The following is a 22,582-nucleotide window of genomic DNA, read 5'->3' on the forward strand; positions in this document are numbered from 1 at the left end:
TAAGATCTTGACTTTTGTTGAGAGCCTTCACAGATAAGCGCTGAGTGAAAATGGAGGACTGAAGAAGGTCAAAGAGTGTGTAACAAACCCATCCATCCATCCAATTTCTACCGCTTGTCCCTTTCGGGGTGGCGGGGGGGTGCTGGAGCCTATCTCAGCGGTGTACATCTTGGACAAGTGGCCACCTCATCGCAGGGCCAACACAGATAGACAGACAACATTCACACTCACATTCACACACTAGGGACCATTTAGTGTTGCCAATCAACCTATCCCCAGGTGCATGTCTTTGGAGGTGGGAGGGGCCTATCCCCAGGTGCATGTCTTTGGAGGTGGGAGGAAGCCGGAGTACCCGGAGGGAACCCACGCAGTCACGGGGAGAACATGCAAACTCCACACAGAAAGATCCCAAGCCCGGGATTGCACTCAGAACTACTCAGGACCTTCGTATTGTGAGGCGCATGCACTAACCCCTGCTCCACCGTGCTGCCCGTGTAACAAACTGCAGTGGCTTATTTATTTATCTATTTTATTTATTTATTTTTTGTAGCAGCAACTTCCCTACAGGAGGTCCTCGTGTTAGCACACAACAACAACTAACACACGGTCGCTGCACCGAGGAACCTCACTTTCCTGCATTTTGAGTTACTTTTCTCCCTTCATGATGTCTCCCAAGCATGAGGCAGACCCTTCTGACGGCAGTGCATCAAAGAAAAGGAGAGCAAAATTAAAGATAACTAAATGCAATAAGAGTTCCAACACCAACTTGTTCAGCTCACGGATTTCGTTCATATTCATACTTTGACAATGCCCTGAATTCTCAAAATGTTTCCCATCCACCCACACTACTCTTCTCATACATCCAACGCAAAACATGTTTGCTCTTTCCCCAAATTCCCGGTAATTTTCTCCTCATTGACAATGAATGGGAAATATACAATAGACTTCCTATCCCACATTCCTCAACCGATTTGAACCCTTCCAACATCCACACACTCTACTCACCCTGGACATTCAAGTATTTCACTTAGAATAGAATAGAATAGAATAGAAAGTACTTTATTGATCCCTGGGGGAAATTTAGCACCACAGTTTGCTCACAATAGACAATAAACACGTAGGTATTTTTTACATGTGAATAATATAAATACAGTCTATTATACAGCATTATTCACACATGAATAATATAAATACAGTCTATTATACAGCATTATTCACATGTGAATAATATAAATACAGTCTATTATACAGCATTATTCACACATGAATAATATAAATACAGTCTATTATACAGCATTATTCACATGTGAATAATATAAATACAGTCTATTATACAGCATTATTCACATGTGAATAATATAAATACAGTCTATTATACAGCATTATTCACACATGAATAATATAAATACAGTCTATTATACAGCATTATTCACATGTGAATAATATAAATACAGTCTATTATACAGCATTATTCACACATGAATAATATAAATACAGTCTATTATACAGCATTATTCACATGTGAATAATATAAATACAGTCTATTATACAGCATTATTCACATGTGAATAATATAAATACAGTCTATTATACAGCATTATTCACACATGAATAATATAAATACAGTCTATTATACAGCATTATTCACATGTGAATAATATAAATACAGTCTATTATACAGCATTATTCACACATGAATAATATAAATACAGTCTATTATACAGCATTATTCACATGTGAATAACATAAATGCAGTCTATTATACAGCATTATTCACATGTGAATAATATAAATACAGTCTATTATACAGCATTATTCACATGTGAATAATATAAATACAGTCTATTATACAGCATTATTCACACATGAATAATATAAATACAGTCTATTAAACAGCATTATTCACATGTGAATAATATAAATACAGTCTATTATACAGCATTATTCACATGTGAATAATATAAATAGAGTCTATTATACAGCATTATTCACATGTGAATAATATAAATAGATTCTATTATACAGCATTATTCACACATGAATAATATAAATACAGTCTATTATACAGCATTATTCACATGTGAATAACATAAATACAGTCTATTATACAGCATTATTCACATGTGAATAATATAAATACAGTCTATTATACAGCATTATTCACATGTGAATAATATAAATAGAGTCTATTATACAGCATTATTCACATGTGAATAATATAAATACAGTCTATTATACAGCATTATTCACATGTGAATAATATAAATACAGTCTATTATACAGCATTATTCACACATGAATAATATAAATACAGTCTATTATACAGCATTATTCACATGTGAATAATATAAATACAGTCTATTATACAGCATTATTCACATGTGAATAATATAAATACAGTCTATTATACAGCATTATTCACATGTGAATAATATAAATACAGTCTATTATACAGCATTATTCACATGTGAATAACATAAATACAGTCTATTATACAGCATTATTCACATGTGAATAACATAAATACAGTCTATTATACAGCATTATTCACATGTCCATCCATTTTCTACCGCTTATTCCCTTTGGGGTCGCGGGGGGCGCTGAAGCCTATCTCAGCTACAATCGGGCGGAAGGCGGGGTACACCCTGGACAAGTCGCCACCTCATCGCAGGGCCAACACAGATAGACAGACAACATTCACGAATAACATAAATGCAGTCTATTATACAGCATTATTCACATGTGAATAATATAAATACAGTCTATTATACAGCATTATTCACACATGAATAATATAAATACAGTCTATTATACAGCATTATTCACATGTGAATAATATAAATACAGTCTATTATACAGCATTATTCACATGTGAATAATATAAATACAGTCTATTATACAGCATTATTCACATGTGAATAACATAAATACAGTCTATTATACAGCATTATTCACATGTGAATAATATAAATACAGTCTATTATACAGCATTATTCAGACATGAATAATATAAATACAGTCTATTATACAGCATTATTCACATGTGAATAATATAAATACAGTCTATTATACAGCATTATTCACATGTGAATAATATAAATACAGTCTATTATACAACATTATTCACATGTGAATAACATAAATACAGTCTATTATACAGCATTATTCACATGTGAATAATATAAATAGAGTCTATTATACAGCATTATTCACATGTGAATAACATAAATACAGTCTATTATACAGCATTATTCACATGTGAATAATATAAATACAGTCTATTATACAGCATTATTCACATGTGAATAATATAAATAGAGTCTATTATACAGCATTATTCACATGTGAATAATATAAATACAGTCTATTATACAGCATTATTCACATGTGAATAATATACATACAGTCTATTATACAGCATTATTCACATGTGAATAATATAAATACAGTCTATTATACAGCATTATTCACATGTGAATAACATAAATACAGTCTATTCTACAGCATTATTCACATGTGAATAATATAAATACAGTCTATTATACAGCATTATTCACATGTAAATAATATAAATACAGTCTATTCTACAGCATTATTCACATGTGAATAATATAAATACAGTCTATTATACAGCATTATTCACATGTGAATAATATAAATACAGTCTATTATACAGCATTATTCACATGTGAATAATATAAATACAGTCTATTATACAGCATTATTCACATGTGAATAATATAAATACAGTCTATTATACAGCATTATTCACATGTGAATAATATAAATACAGTCTATTATACAGCATTATTCACATGTGAATAATATAAATAGTCTATTATACAGCATTATTCACATGTGAATAATATAAATACAGTCTATTATACAGCATTATTCACATGTGAATAATATAAATACAGTCTATTATACAGCATTATTCACATGTAAATAATATAAATACAGTCTATTATACAGCATTATTCACATGTGAATAATATACATACAGTCTATTATACAGCATTATTCACATGTGAATAATATAAATACAGTCTATTCTACAGCATTATTCACATGTGAATAACATAAATATAGTCTATTCTACAGCATTATTCACATGTGAATAATATAAATACAGTCTATTATACAGCATTATTCACATGTAAATAATATAAATACAGTCTATTATACAGCATTATTCACATGTGAATAATATAAATACAGTCTATTATACAGCATTATTCACATGTGAATAACATAAATACAGTCTATTACACAGCATTATTCACATGTGAATAACATAAATACAGTCTATTATACAGCATTATTCACATGTGAATAATATAAATACAGTCTATTATACAGCATTATTCACATGTGAATAACATAAATACAGTCTATTACACAGCATTATTCACATGTGAATAATATAAATACAGTCTATTATACAGCATTATTCACATGTGAATAATATAAATAGAGTCTATTATACAGCATTATTCACATGTGAATAACATAAATACAGTCTATTATACAGCATTATTCACATGTGAATAACATAAATGCAGTCTATTATACAGCATTATTCACATGTGAATAATATAAATACAGTCTATTATACAGCATTATTCACACATGAATAATATAAATACAGTCTATTATACAGCATTATTCACATGTGAATAATATAAATACAGTCTATTATACAGCATTATTCACACATGAATAATATAAATACAGTCTATTATACAGCATTATTCACATGTGAATAATATAAATACAGTCTATTATACAGCATTATTCACATGTGAATAATATAAATACAGTCTATTATACAGCATTATTCACACATGAATAATATAAATACAGTCTATTATACAGCATTATTCACATGTGAATAATATAAATACAGTCTATTATACAGCATTATTCACACATGAATAATATAAATACAGTCTATTATACAGCATTATTCACATGTGAATAATATAAATACAGTCTATTATACAGCATTATTCACATGTGAATAATATAAATACAGTCTATTATACAGCATTATTCACACATGAATAATATAAATACAGTCTATTATACAGCATTATTCACATGTGAATAATATAAATACAGTCTATTATACAGCATTATTCACACATGAATAATATAAATACAGTCTATTATACAGCATTATTCACATGTGAATAACATAAATGCAGTCTATTATACAGCATTATTCACATGTGAATAATATAAATACAGTCTATTATACAGCATTATTCACATGTGAATAATATAAATACAGTCTATTATACAGCATTATTCACACATGAATAATATAAATACAGTCTATTAAACAGCATTATTCACATGTGAATAATATAAATACAGTCTATTATACAGCATTATTCACATGTGAATAATATAAATAGAGTCTATTATACAGCATTATTCACATGTGAATAATATAAATAGATTCTATTATACAGCATTATTCACACATGAATAATATAAATACAGTCTATTATACAGCATTATTCACATGTGAATAACATAAATACAGTCTATTATACAGCATTATTCACATGTGAATAATATAAATACAGTCTATTATACAGCATTATTCACATGTGAATAATATAAATAGAGTCTATTATACAGCATTATTCACATGTGAATAATATAAATACAGTCTATTATACAGCATTATTCACATGTGAATAATATAAATACAGTCTATTATACAGCATTATTCACACATGAATAATATAAATACAGTCTATTATACAGCATTATTCACATGTGAATAATATAAATACAGTCTATTATACAGCATTATTCACATGTGAATAATATAAATACAGTCTATTATACAGCATTATTCACATGTGAATAATATAAATACAGTCTATTATACAGCATTATTCACATGTGAATAACATAAATACAGTCTATTATACAGCATTATTCACATGTGAATAACATAAATACAGTCTATTATACAGCATTATTCACATGTCCATCCATTTTCTACCGCTTATTCCCTTTGGGGTCGCGGGGGGCGCTGAAGCCTATCTCAGCTACAATCGGGCGGAAGGCGGGGTACACCCTGGACAAGTCGCCACCTCATCGCAGGGCCAACACAGATAGACAGACAACATTCACGAATAACATAAATGCAGTCTATTATACAGCATTATTCACATGTGAATAATATAAATACAGTCTATTATACAGCATTATTCACACATGAATAATATAAATACAGTCTATTATACAGCATTATTCACATGTGAATAATATAAATACAGTCTATTATACAGCATTATTCACATGTGAATAATATAAATACAGTCTATTATACAGCATTATTCACATGTGAATAACATAAATACAGTCTATTATACAGCATTATTCACATGTGAATAATATAAATACAGTCTATTATACAGCATTATTCAGACATGAATAATATAAATACAGTCTATTATACAGCATTATTCACATGTGAATAATATAAATACAGTCTATTATACAGCATTATTCACATGTGAATAATATAAATACAGTCTATTATACAACATTATTCACATGTGAATAACATAAATACAGTCTATTATACAGCATTATTCACATGTGAATAATATAAATAGAGTCTATTATACAGCATTATTCACATGTGAATAACATAAATACAGTCTATTATACAGCATTATTCACATGTGAATAATATAAATACAGTCTATTATACAGCATTATTCACATGTGAATAATATAAATAGAGTCTATTATACAGCATTATTCACATGTGAATAATATAAATACAGTCTATTATACAGCATTATTCACATGTGAATAATATACATACAGTCTATTATACAGCATTATTCACATGTGAATAATATAAATACAGTCTATTATACAGCATTATTCACATGTGAATAACATAAATACAGTCTATTCTACAGCATTATTCACATGTGAATAATATAAATACAGTCTATTATACAGCATTATTCACATGTAAATAATATAAATACAGTCTATTCTACAGCATTATTCACATGTGAATAATATAAATACAGTCTATTATACAGCATTATTCACATGTGAATAATATAAATACAGTCTATTATACAGCATTATTCACATGTGAATAATATAAATACAGTCTATTATACAGCATTATTCACATGTGAATAATATAAATACAGTCTATTATACAGCATTATTCACATGTGAATAATATAAATACAGTCTATTATACAGCATTATTCACATGTGAATAATATAAATAGTCTATTATACAGCATTATTCACATGTGAATAATATAAATACAGTCTATTATACAGCATTATTCACATGTGAATAATATAAATACAGTCTATTATACAGCATTATTCACATGTAAATAATATAAATACAGTCTATTATACAGCATTATTCACATGTGAATAATATACATACAGTCTATTATACAGCATTATTCACATGTGAATAATATAAATACAGTCTATTCTACAGCATTATTCACATGTGAATAACATAAATATAGTCTATTCTACAGCATTATTCACATGTGAATAATATAAATACAGTCTATTATACAGCATTATTCACATGTAAATAATATAAATACAGTCTATTATACAGCATTATTCACATGTGAATAATATAAATACAGTCTATTATACAGCATTATTCACATGTGAATAACATAAATACAGTCTATTACACAGCATTATTCACATGTGAATAACATAAATACAGTCTATTATACAGCATTATTCACATGTGAATAATATAAATACAGTCTATTATACAGCATTATTCACATGTGAATAACATAAATACAGTCTATTACACAGCATTATTCACATGTGAATAATATAAATACAGTCTATTATACAGCATTATTCACATGTGAATAATATAAATAGAGTCTATTATACAGCATTATTCACATGTGAATAACATAAATACAGTCTATTATACAGCATTATTCACATGTGAATAACATAAATGCAGTCTATTATACAGCATTATTCACATGTGAATAATATAAATACAGTCTATTATACAGCATTATTCACATGTGAATAACATACATACAGTCTATTATACAGCATTATTCACACATGAATAATATAAATACAGTCTATTATACAGCATTATTCACATGTGAATAATATAAATACAGTCTATTATACAGCATTATTCACATGTGAATAATATAAATACAGTCTATTATACAGCATTATTCACATGTGAATAATATAAATAGAGTCTATTATACAGCATTATTCACACGTGAATAATATAAATACAGTCTATTATACAGCATTATTCACATGTGAATAACATAAATACAGTCTATTATACAGCATTATTCACATGTGAATAACATAAATACAGTCTATTATACAGCATTATTCACATGTGAATAACATAAATGCAGTCTATTATACAGCATTATTCACATGTGAATAATATAAATACAGTCTATTATACAGCATTATTCACATGTGAATAACATAAATACAGTCTATTATACAGCATTATTCACATGTGAATAACATAAATACAGTCTATTATACAGCATTATTCACATGTGAATAACACAAATACAGTCTATTATACAGCATTATTCACATGTGAATAATATAATATATATACAGTCTATTATACAGCATTATTCACATGTGAATAATATAAATACAGTCTATTATACAGCATTATTCACATGTGAATAACATAAATACAGTCTATTATACAGCATTATTCACATGTGAATAATATAAATACAGTCTATTATACAGCATTATTCACATGTGAATAACATAAATACAGTCTATTACACAGCATTATTCACATGTGAATAACATAAATACAGTCTATTATACAGCATTATTCACATGTGAATAATATAAATACAGTCTATTATACAGCATTATTCACATGTGAATAACATAAATACAGTCTATTACACAGCATTATTCACATGTGAATAATATAAATACAGTCTATTATACAGCATTATTCACATGTGAATAATATAAATAGAGTCTATTATACAGCATTATTCACATGTGAATAACATAAATACAGTCTATTATACAGCATTATTCACATGTGAATAACATAAATGCAGTCTATTATACAGCATTATTCACATGTGAATAATATAAATACAGTCTATTATACAGCATTATTCACATGTGAATAACATACATACAGTCTATTATACAGCATTATTCACACATGAATAATATAAATACAGTCTATTATACAGCATTATTCACATGTGAATAATATAAATACAGTCTATTATACAGCATTATTCACATGTGAATAATATAAATACAGTCTATTATACAGCATTATTCACATGTGAATAATATAAATAGAGTCTATTATACAGCACTATTCACATGTGAATAACATAAATACAGTCTATTATACAGCATTATTCACACATGAATAATATAAATACAGTCTATTATACAGCATTATTCACATGTGAATAATATAAATACAGTCTATTATACAGCATTATTCACATGTGAATAACATAAATACAGTCTATTATACAGCATTATTCACATGTGAATAACACAAATACAGTCTATTATACAGCATTATTCACATGTGAATAACATAAATACAGTCTATTATACAGCATTATTCACATGTGAATAACATAAATACAGTCTATTATACAGCATTATTCACATGTGAATAACACAAATACAGTCTATTATACAGCATTATTCACATGTGAATAATATAATATATATACAGTCTATTATACAGCATTATTCACATGTGAATAATATAAATACAGTCTATTATACAGCATTATTCACATGTGAATAACATAAATACAGTCTATTATACAGCATTATTCACATGTGAATAATATAAATACAGTCTATTATACAGCATTATTCACATGTGAATAATATAAATACAGTCTATTATACAGCATTATTTTCACATGTGAATACCATAAATAATAGGTAGCGCATATTTTGACAACTAGAAAACTTAGTTAAAGTGCTCCAATTGGACTTGATACTGTTGTGCACAACTACGCCACCCAGTGGATTCATCTGAAATTACTTTGATCCCAAATGTTGCCAATGAAATACTGTAGAGCTGTAACTGATTTAGAAGCATTGCATCCAGCAGATGGCGCTGTTGTACTTTATTTGTACTTCATACCGAGCAGTATTTCACATTATGGTGTTGTTTTGGGGGGGTCAGCTCACCGAGTGTTCCAGGGGCGCAGCACCAACGACTTCTGCAGCGACGCCGCTCAGCAGCCGGTCTTCTTGGTCATCCTCCTCAGAGTGGTCAGGCCAGGACAGACGCGGGCGAGCAGCAAAGTCTTCCGACCATCGATCCCTGAGGGCGAGGCACAGGAAGTTGGAACAGGTTTTTAAAGTGTTGTTGTGATGATTGCTGATTTGTCAGTCTGGCTCGGTAGTGCCCCGTGTGGACGTTGTGTGAAATGCACTTAAAGTGGACTATTAGAACTGATTTTTTCTTTTCACCTCCAATACAGCACCGATATTGGAGCTTTGAGTATCGGCTGATATTGAGGATAGTCTGATACGATATGAGCAGGAATCATACCTACTGAGTCCGACAAAGAACAAAGGCAGCGATGAGAAACACTAACCTTGTGACAGATTTAAAGTGGATTATGATCACAATTTATCATTAACTCGTGGTCATGACGCGGTAAGTTGAATGATGCAGACACGTTTGTTCCTGGATACTTTCTAACACGCCTTGGAGACTTTGCATGTGTAAGTAATATGCAACTATAATTATGTTGGTACTTGTCTGTATTGACTAATGTGCTAATTTTCACTGCAATACGTTTCTTTCTTCTTCCTTTCTTTATCTTTGACTTTGATCACAACAAACAAAAATACACTGCAGGACTGCTTGCATCGCACATGATATCACACACAAGTAAACACGCTGCGGGACTGCTTGTTTTGCACATGATATCACACATAAGTAAACACGTTTCTGGACTGCTTGTATCGCACATGATATCACATTCAAGTCAACGTGCTGCAGGACTGCTTGTTTTGCACATGATATCACACATAAGTAAACACGTTTCTGGACTGCTTGCATCGCACATGATATCTCACACACAAGCAAATGCGCTGCAGGACTGCGTGCATCGCATATGATATCACATTCATGTCAACATGCTGCAGGACTGCTTGTTTTGCACATGATATCACACATAAGTAAACACGTTTCTGGACTGCTTGTATCGCACATGATATCACACGCAAGTAAACACGCTGCGGGACTGCTTGTTTTGCACATGATATCACACATAAGTAAACACGTTTCTGGACTGCTTGTATCGCACATGATATCACATTCAAGTCAACATGCTGCAGGACTGCTTGTTTTGCACATGATATCACACATAAGTAAACACGTTTCTGGACTGCTTGCATCGCACATGATATCTCACACACAAGCAAATGCGCTGCAGGACTGCGTGCATCGCATATGATATCACATTCATGTCAACATGCTGCAGGACTGCTTGTTTTGCACATGATATCACACATAAGTAAACACGTTTCTGGACTGCTTGTATCGCACATGATATCACATTCAAGTCAACATGCTGCAGGACTGCTTGTTTTGCACATGATATCACACATAAGTAAACACGTTTCTGGACTGCTTGCATCGCACATGATATCTCACACACAAGCAAATGCGCTGCAGGACTGCGTGCATCGCATATGATATCACATTCATGTCAACATGCTGCAGGACTGCTTGTTTTGCACATGATATCACACATAAGTAAACACGTTTCTGGACTGCTTGCATCGCACATGATATCTCACACACAAGCAAATGCGCTGCAGGACTGTGTGCATCACACGTGATATCACACACAAGTAAACATGCTGCAGGACTGCTTGCATCACACATGATATCACACACAAGTAAACATGCTGCAGGACTGCTTGCATCGCACATGATATCACACACAAGTAAACATGCTGCAGGACTGCGTGCATCGCACATGATATCACACAAAAGTAAACACGTTTTTGGACTGCCTGTATCCCACATGATATCACACGTACGTAAACATACTGTAGGACTGCTTGCATCGCACATGATATCTCACACACAAGCAAATGCGCTGCAGGACTGCGTGCATCGCACATGATATCTCATACAAGTAAACGCGCTGCAGGACTGCTTGCATCACACATGATATCACACACAAGTCAACACTCTGCAAGACAACTTGTATCGCACATATCACACAAAAGTAAACACATTTCTGAACTGCTTGCATCGCACATGATATCACACAAATAAATGCACTTGTGGACAGCTTGCATCGCACGTGATATCACACACAAGTAAACATGCTGCAGGACTGCTTGCATCACACATGATATCACACACAAGTAAACATGTCGCAGGACTGCTTGTATCCCACATGATATCACACACAAGTAAACATGCTGCAGGACTGCTTGCATCGCACATGATATCACACACAAGTAAACATGCTGCAGGACTGCTTGCATCGCACATGATATCACACAAAAGTAAACACGTTTCTGGACTGCCTGTATCCCACATGATATCACACGTACGTAAACATACTGCAGGACTGCTTGCATCGCACATGATATCACACACAAGTAAACATGCTGCAGGACTGCTTGCATCGCACATGATATCACACAAAAGTAAACACGTTTCTGGACTGCCTGTATCCCACATGATATCACACGTACGTAAACATACTGCAGGACTGCGTGCATCGCACATGATATCTCATACAAGTAAACGCGCTGCAGGACTGCTTGCATCACACATGATATCACACACAAGTCAACACTCTGCAAGACAACTTGTATCGCACATATCACACAAAAGTAAACACATTTCTGAACTGCTTGCATCGCACATGATATCACACAAATAAATGCACTTGTGGACAGCTTGCATCGCACGTGATATCACACACAAGTAAACATGCTGCAGGACTGCTTGCATCACACATGATATCACACACAAGTAAACATGCTGCAGGACTGCTTGCATCGCACATGATATCACACACAAGTAAACATGCCGCAGGACTGCTTGCATCCCACATGATATCACACAAAAGTAAACACGTTTCTGGACTGCTTGTATCCCACATGATATCGCACGTACGTATACATACTGCAGGACTGCTTGCATCGCACATGATATCTCACACACAAGCAAATGCGCTGCAGGACTGCGTGTATCACACATGATATCTCATACAAGTAAACGCGCTGCAGGACTGCTTGCATCGCACATGATATCACACACAAGTAAACACTCTGCAAGACTATTTGTATCGCACATGATATCACACAAAAGTAAACACGTTTCTGAACTGCTTGCATCGCACATGATATCACACAAGTAAATGCACTTGTGGACAGCTTGCATCGCACGTGATATCACACATAAGTAAACATGCTGCAGGACTGCTTGCACCGCACATGATATCACACACAAGTAAACATGCTGCAGGACTGCTTGCATCGCACATGATATCACACAAAAGTAAACATGCTGCAGGACTGCTTGTAACGCACATGATACCACACAAGTAAATGCGCTGCAGGACTGCTTGTATTGCATATGATATCACACATAAGTAAACATGCTGCAGGACTGCTTGCATCACACATGATATCACACACAAGTAAACATGCTGCAGGACTGCTTGCATCACACATGATATCACACACAAGTAAACATGCTGCAGGACTGCCTGCATCGCACATGATATCACACACAAGTAAACATGCTGCAGGACTGCTTGTATCCCACATGATATCACACACAAGTAAACATGCTGCAGGACTGCTTGTATCCCACATGATATCACACAAAAGTAAACACGTTTCTGGATTGCTTGCATCGCACATGATATCACACACAAGTAAATGCACTGCAGGACTGCTTGTATTGCATATGATGTCACACATTGGTAAACATGCTGCAGGACTGCTTGTATCGCACATGATACCACACAAGTAAATGCGCTGCAGGACTGCTTGTATTGCATATGATATCACACATAAGTAAACATGCTGCAGGACTGCTTGTATCGCACATGATACCACACAAGTATATGCGCTGCAGGACTGCTTGTATTACACATGATATCACACATAAGTAAACGTGCGACAGGACTGCTTGCATTGCATATGATATCACATTCAAGTCAACGTGCTGCAGGACTGCTTGTTTTGCACATGATATCACACATAAGTAAACACGTTTCTGGACTGCTTGTATCGCACATGATATCACACACAAGTAAACACGCTGCAGGACGGCTTGTATCCCACATGATATCACACAAAAGTAAACACGTTTCTGGACTGCCTGTATCCCACATGATATCGCACGTACGTAAACATACTGCAGGACTGCTTGCATCGCACATGATATCTCACACACAAGCAAATGCGCTGCGGGACTGCGTGCATCGCACGTGATATCTCATACAAGTAAACGCGCTGCAGGGCTGCTTGCATCGCACATGATATCACACACAAGTAAACATGCCGCAGGACTGCTTGCATCGCACATGATATCACACACAAGTAAACACGTTTCTGGATTGCTTGCATCGCAAATGATATCACACTCAAGTAAATGCGCTGCAGGACTGCTTGTATTGCATATGATATCACACAAAAGTAAACATGCTGCAGGACTGCTTGTATCGCACAGGATACCACACAAGTAAATGCGCTGCAGGACTGCTTGTATTGCATATGATATCACACACAAGTAAACATGCTGCAGGACTGCTTGTATCGCACAGGATACCACACAAGTAAATGCGCTGCAGGACTGCTTGTATTGCATATGATATCACACACAAGTAAACATGCTGCAGGACTGCTTGTATCGCACAGGATACCACACAAGTAAATGCGCTGCAGGACTGCTTGTATTGCATATGATATCACACATAAGTAAACATGCTGCAGGACTGCTTGTATCGCACAGGATACCACACAAGTAAACATGCTGCAGGACTGCTTGCATCCCACATGATATCACACACAAGTAAACATGCTGCAGGACTGCTTGTTTCGCACATGATATCACACACAAGTAAACATGCTGCAGGACTGCTTGTATCCCACATGATATCACACAAAAGTAAACACGTTTCTGGATTGCTTGCATCGCAAATGATATCACACACAAGTAAAAGCGCTGCAGGACTGCTTGTATTGCATATGATATCACACATAAGTAAACATGCTGCAGGACTGCTTGTATCCCACATGATATCACACAAAAGTAAACACGTTTCTGGATTGCTTGCATCGCAAATGATATCACACACAAGTAAATGCGCTGCAGGACTGCTTGTATCCCACATGATATCACACAAAAGTAAACACGTTTCTGGATTGCTTGCATCGCAAATGATATCACACACAAGTAAAAGCGCTGCAGGACTGCTTGTATTGCATATGATATCACACATAAGTAAACATGCTGCAGGACTGCTTGTATCGCACATGATACCACACAAGTAAATGCGCTGCAGGACTGCTTGTATTGCATATGATATCACACAAAAGTAAACATGCTGCAGGACTGCTTGTAACGCACATGATACCACACAAGTAAATGCGCTGCAGGACTGCTTGTATTGCATATGATATCACACATAAGTAAACATGCTGCAGGACTGCTTGCATCGCACATGATATCACACACAAGTAAACATGCCGCAGGACTGCTTGTATCCCACATGATATCACACAAAAGTAAACACGTTTCTGGATTGCTTGCATCGCACATGATATCACACACAAGTAAATGCGCTGCAGGACTGCTTGCATCGCACATGATATCACACACAAGTAAACATGCTGCAGGACTGCTTGCATCATACATGATATCACACACAAGTAAACATGCCGCAGGACTGCTTGTATCCCACATGATATCACACACAAGTAAACATGCTGCAGGACTGCTTGCATCGCACATGATATCACACAAAAGTAAACACGTTTCTGGATTGCTTGCATCGCAAATGATATCACACACAAGTAAAAGCGCTGCAGGACTGCTTGTATTGCATATGATATCACACATAAGTAAACATGCTGCAGGACTGCTTGCATCGCACATGATATCACACACAAGTAAACATGCTGCAGGACTGCTTGTATCCCACATGATATCACACAAAAGTAAACACGTTTCTGGATTGCTTGCATCGCAAATGATATCACACACAAGTAAATGCGCTGCAGGACTACTTGTATTGCATATGATATCACACATAAGTAAACATGCTGCAGGACTGCTTGTAACGCACATGATACCACACAAGTAAATGCGCTGCAGGACTGCTTGCATTGCATATGATATCACACATAAGTAAACATGCTGCAGGACTGCTTGTAACGCACATGATACCACACAAGTAAATGCGCTGCAGGACTGCTTGCATTGCATATGATATCACACATAAGTAAACATGCTGCAGGACTGCTTGTAACGCACATGATACCACACAAGTAAATGCACTTGTGGACTGCTTGCATCGCACATGATATCACACACAAGTAAACATGCTGCAGGACTGCTTGCATCGCACATGATATCACACACAAGTAAACATGCCGCAGGACTGCTTGTATCCCACATGATATCACACACAAGTAAACATGCTGCAGGACTGCTTGCATCGCACATGATATCACACACAAGTAAACATGCCGCAGGCGCAGGACTGCTTGTATCCCACATGATATCACACACAAGTAAACATGCTGCAGGACTGCTTGCATCGCACATGATATCACACACAAGTAAACATGCTGCAGGACTGCTTGCATCGCAAATTATATCACACACAAGTAAATGCGCTGCAGGACTGCTTGTATTGCATATGATATCACACATAAGTAAACATGCTGCAGGACTGCTTGTAACGCACATGATACCACACAAGTAAATGCACTTGTGGACTGCTTGCATCGCACATGATATCACACACAAGTAAACATGCCGCAGGACTGCTTGTATCCCACATGATATCACACACAAGTAAACATGCTGCAGGACTGCTTGCATCGCACATGATATCACACACAAGTAAACATGCTGCAGGACTGCTTGCATCGCACATGATATCACACACAAGTGAACATGCTGCAGGACTGCTTGTATCCCACATGATATCACACACAAGTAAACATGCCGCAGGACTGCTTGTCTCCCACATGATATCACACACAAGTAAACATGCTGCAGGACTGCTTGCATCGCACATGATATCACACACAAGTGAACATGCTGCAGGACTGCTTGAATCCCACATGATATCACACAAAAGTAAACACGTTTCTGGATTGCTTGCATCGCAAATTATATCACACACAAGTAAATGTGCTGCAGGACTGCTTGTATTGCATATGATATCACACATAAGTAAACATGCTGCAGGACTGCTTGCATCGTACATGATATCACACACAAGTGAACATGCTGCAGGACTGCTTGAATCCCACATGATATCACACAAAAGTAAACACGTTTCTGGATTGCTTGCATCGCAAATTATATCACACACAAGTAAATGTGCTGCAAGACTGCTTGTATTGCATATGATATCACACATAAGTAAACATGCTGCAGGACTGCTTGTAACGCACATGATACCACACAAGTAAATGCGCTGCAGGACTGCTTGCATTGCATATGATATCACACATAAGTAAACATGCTGCAGGACTGCTTGTTTCGCACATGATACCACACAAGTAAATGCGCTGCAGGACTGCTTGTATCGCACATGATATCACACATAGGTAAACATGCTGCAGGACTGCTTGTATCGCACAGGATACCACACAAGTAAATGCGCTGCAGGACTGCTTGTATTGCATATGATATCACACATAAGTAAACATGCTGCAGGACTGCTTGTTTCGCACATGATATCACATACAAGTAAAGGCGCTGCAGGACTGCTTGTATCGCACATAATATCATACAAGTAACGGCATTTCATCCGATACTTGTTTTTCGCTGATATCGTACGGATAGCAGTATCGGCCAGGCACCCCTAATGATGCAGTAAACTGATACAGTATGTGTAAGTAAAAACGTAAGAAGTGATACCGTCGCTGTATTTACAGTACTTGGTCGTGTATCGTTACCAAAACATCACAATTTGTATCATTTCTCAAGGGTAGTTTTATTTTACCGTGTGAAAAGTGCGGTGCTGATGTTCGGCTCCGAAACGAAGGAGGCGGATCGTTGGGCCTCAGAGAAAGACCTTGGGCGAGTCGGGGGCAGCGCCCAGGTCTGTCCGGTGAGCGATGAAGACAAGATGGCCGCGGCTAAGGCCGATCTATGGTTCGGGGAGGAAAAAAAACAAACAAATGAATGGACAATGTTGGCTTGAGCAGGAATCTGACACGAGGCAGGTAGGCGACTAGGCAGGTGTTGGTACCTGGGTCTCTCAGGTGAGGGGTTGGGGCTGCGTGGGGGTGGGGTACGAGGCACAGCAGCTTTGGGGGCAATGGAGGCAGCAGGGATCAAACCATGGGCGATGTGTTTCTACACAGGACAGACATTGGGAGATGACATCATGGGCGATGTGTTTCTACACAGGACAGACATTGGGAGATGACATCATGGGCGATGTGTTTCTACACAGGACAGACATTGGGAGATGACATCATGGGCTATGTGTTTCTACACAGGACAGACATTGGGAGATGACATCATGGGCTATGTGTTTCTACACAGGACAGACATTGGGAGATGACATCATGGGCTATGTGTTTCTACACAGGACAGACATTGGGAGATGACGTCATGGGCTATGTGTTTCTACACAGGACAGACATTGGGAGATGACATCATGGGCTATGTGTTTCTACACAGGACAGACATTGGGAGATGACATCATGGGCTATGTGTTTCTACACAGGACAGACATTGGGAGATGACATCATGGGCTATGTATTTCTACACAGGACAGACATTGGGAGATGACGTCATGGGCTATGTGTTTCTACACAGGACAGACATTGGGAGATGACATCATGGGCTATGTGTTTCTACACAGGACAGACATTGGGAGATGACGTCATGGGCTATGTATTTCTACACAGGACAGACATTGGGAGATGACATCATGGGCTATGTGTTTCTACACAGGACAGACATTGGGAGATGACATCATGGGCTATGTGTTTCTACACAGGACAGACATTGGGAGATGACATCATGGGCTATGTGTTTCTACACAGGACAGACATTGGGAGATGACGTCGTGGGCTATGTGTTTCTACACAGGACAGACATTGGGAGATGACGTCATGGGCTATGTGTTTCTACACAGGACAGACATTGGGAGATGACGTCATGGGCTATGTGTTTCTACACAGGACAGACATTGGGAGATGACGTCATGGGCTATGTGTTTCTACACAGGACAGACATTGGGAGATGACGTCATGGGCTATGTGTTTCTACACAGGACAGACATTGGGAGATGACATCATGGGCTATGTGTTTCTACACAGGACAGACATTGGGAGATGACGTCATGGGCTATGTGTTTCTTTTTTTTCTTTTATAAACCTTTATTTATAAACTGCAACATATATATATATATATATATATATATATATATATATATATATATAACAAACTAAGTGCAAAGTCAGGCTCACACAAGTTTAGTAAATAATTTACATTTAGAGCACAGCATCATCGTTTTCACAGCTTTTTGGTTGTTAGAAGTAGAGAGTGTTTTAACGTAGAGTTCTAATTCTTTTTTAAATCGGGTATTGAGAAACTTACATTCATCTTGAAAATCAACTTTTACCTTGAAAATATTTTGTGTCTTGAAAATCAACTTTTACCTTGAAAATAATTTTTTGTCTTGAAAATCAACTTTTATCTTGAAAATAATTTTTTGTCTTGAAAATCAACTTTTACCTTGAAAATAATTTTTTGTCTTGAAAATCAACTTTTACCTTGAAAATAATTTTTTGTCTTGAAAATCAACTTTTACCTTGAAAATAATTTTTTGTCTGAAAATCAACTTTTACCTTGAAAATAATTTTTTGTCTGAAAATCAACTTTTACCTTGAAAATCAACTTTTACCTTGAAAATAATTTTTTGTCTGAAAATCAACTTTTACCTTGAAAATCAACTTTTACCTTGAAAATATTTTTTTGTCTTGAAAATCAAATTTTACCTTGAAAATAATTTTTTGTCTGGAAAATCAACTTTTACCTTGAAAATCAACTTTTACCTTGAAAATATGTTTTTGTCTTGAAAATCAAATTTTACCTTGAGAATAATGTTTTGTCTTGAAAATCTACTTTTACCTTGAAAATTGTTTGTCTTGAAAATCTACTTTTACCTTGAAAATAATTTTTTGTCTTGAAAATCTACTTTTACCTTGAAAATAATTTTTTGTCTTGAAAATCTACTTTTACCTTGAAAATCATTTTTTGGCCTTGAAAATCAACTTTTACCTTAAAAGTAAATTTTTGTCTTGAAAATATGTTTTTGTCTTGAAAATCATTTCTTGTCTTGAAAATAATGTTTCGTCTTGAAAATCTACTTTTACCTTGAAAATAATTTTTTGTCTTGAAAATCTACTTTTACCTTGAAAATCATTTTTTGTCTTGAAAATCTACTTTTACATTGAAAATAATTGTTTGTCTTGAAAATCTACCATTACCTTGAAAATTATTTTTTGTCTTGAAAATGTACTTTTACCTTGAAAATAATTTTTTGTCTTGAAAATGTACTTTTACCTTGAAAATAATTTTTTGTCTTGAAAATGTACTTTTACCTTGAAAATAATTTTTTGTCTTGAAAATCTACTTTTACCTTGAAAATCAACTTTTGTCTTGAAAATCTACTTTTACCTTGAAAATAATTTTTTGTATTGAAAATCTACTTTTACCTTGAAAATCAACTTTTGTCTTGAAAATCTACTTTTACCTTGAAAATCAACTTTTGTCTTGAAAATTTATTTTTACCTTGAAAATCATTTTTTGTCTTGAAAATCAACTTTACCTTGAAAATAATTGTAGGTCTTGAAAATCTACTTTTACCTTGAAAATAATTGTATGTCTTGAAAATCTACTTTTACCTTGAAAATAATGTTTTGTCTTGAAAATCTACTTTTACCTTGAAAATAATTTTGTCTTGAAAATCTACTTTTACCTTGAAAATAATTTTTTGTCTTGAAAATCTACTTTTACCTTGAAAATAATTTTTTTGTCTTGAAAATCTACTTTTACCTTGAAAATAATGTTTTGTCTTGAAAATCTACTTTTACCTTGAAAATAATTTTGTCTTGAAAATCTACTTTTACCTTGAAAATAATTTTTTGTCTTGAAAATCTACTTTTACCTTGAAAATCATTTTTTTGTCTTGAAAATCTACTTTTACCTTGAAAATCATTTTTTTGTCTTGAAAATCAACTTTTACCTTAAAAGTACATTTTTGTCTTGAAAATCATGTTTTGTCTTGAAAATCATTTCTTGTCTTGAAAATCATGTTTTGTCTTGAAAATCATTTCTTGTCTTGAAAATCATTTCTTGTCTTGAAAATCATTTCTTGTCTTGATAATCATTTATTGTCTTGAAAATAATTGTTTGTCTTGAAAATCTACTTTTACCTTGAAAATAATTTTTTGTCTTGAAAATGTACTTTTACCTTGAAAATAATTTTTTGTCTTGAAAATCTACTTTTACCTTGAAAATAATTTTTTGTCTTGAAAATCTACTTTTACCTTGAAAATAATTTTTTTGTCTTGAAAATCTACTTTTACCTTGAAAATAATGTTTTGTCTTGAAAATCTACTTTTACCTTGAAAATAATTTTGTCTTGAAAATCTACTTTTACCTTGAAAATAATTTTTTGTCTTGAAAATCTACTTTTACCTTGAAAATAATTTTTTGTCTTGAAAATCTACTTTTACCTTGAAAATAATTTTTTTGTCTTGAAAATCTACTTTTACCTTGAAAATCATTTTTTTGTCTTGAAAATCAACTTTTACCTTAAAAGTACATTTTTGTCTTGAAAATCATGTTTTGTCTTGAAAATCATTTCTTGTCTTGAAAATCATGTTTTGTCTTGAAAATCATTTCTTGTCTTGAAAATCATTTCTTGTCTTGAAAATCATTTCTTGTCTTGATAATCATTTATTGTCTTGAAAATAATTGTTTGTCTTGAAAATCTACTTTTACCTTGAAAATAATTTTTTGTCTTGAAAATGTACTTTTACCTTGAAAATAATTTTTTGTCTTGAAAATCTACTTTTACCTTGAAAATAATTTTTTGTCTTGAAAATGTACTTTTACCTTGAAAATAATTTTTTGTCTTGAAAATCAACTTTTACCTTGAAAATCATTTCTTGTCTTGAAAATCAACTTTTACCTTGAAAATAATTTTGTCTTGAAAATCAACTTTTACCTTGAAAATATTTTTTTGTCTTG

General features: G+C 34.1%; 1 protein-coding gene across 1 annotated transcript in view; it reads right to left on the minus strand.

Annotated features, from left to right (window-relative positions):
* Positions 1-22,582, minus strand: part of LOC133608432 (centrosomal protein of 89 kDa-like) — a 185,064-nt gene that overhangs the window by 157,027 nt on the left and 5,455 nt on the right. The window contains exons 2-4 of the mRNA XM_061963654.1: positions 18,561-18,667; positions 18,312-18,458; positions 10,264-10,399 (exon numbers count right to left, since the gene is read on the minus strand). Of these exons, the coding sequence (XP_061819638.1) occupies positions 10,264-10,399; positions 18,312-18,458; positions 18,561-18,667 (390 nt within the window). The remainder of the gene's footprint in view (positions 1-10,263; positions 10,400-18,311; positions 18,459-18,560; positions 18,668-22,582) is intronic.

This window comes from Nerophis lumbriciformis, linkage group LG06 (assembly GCF_033978685.3).
Source record: "Nerophis lumbriciformis linkage group LG06, RoL_Nlum_v2.1, whole genome shotgun sequence".
NCBI classification, from domain to species: domain Eukaryota; kingdom Metazoa; phylum Chordata; class Actinopteri; order Syngnathiformes; family Syngnathidae; genus Nerophis; species Nerophis lumbriciformis.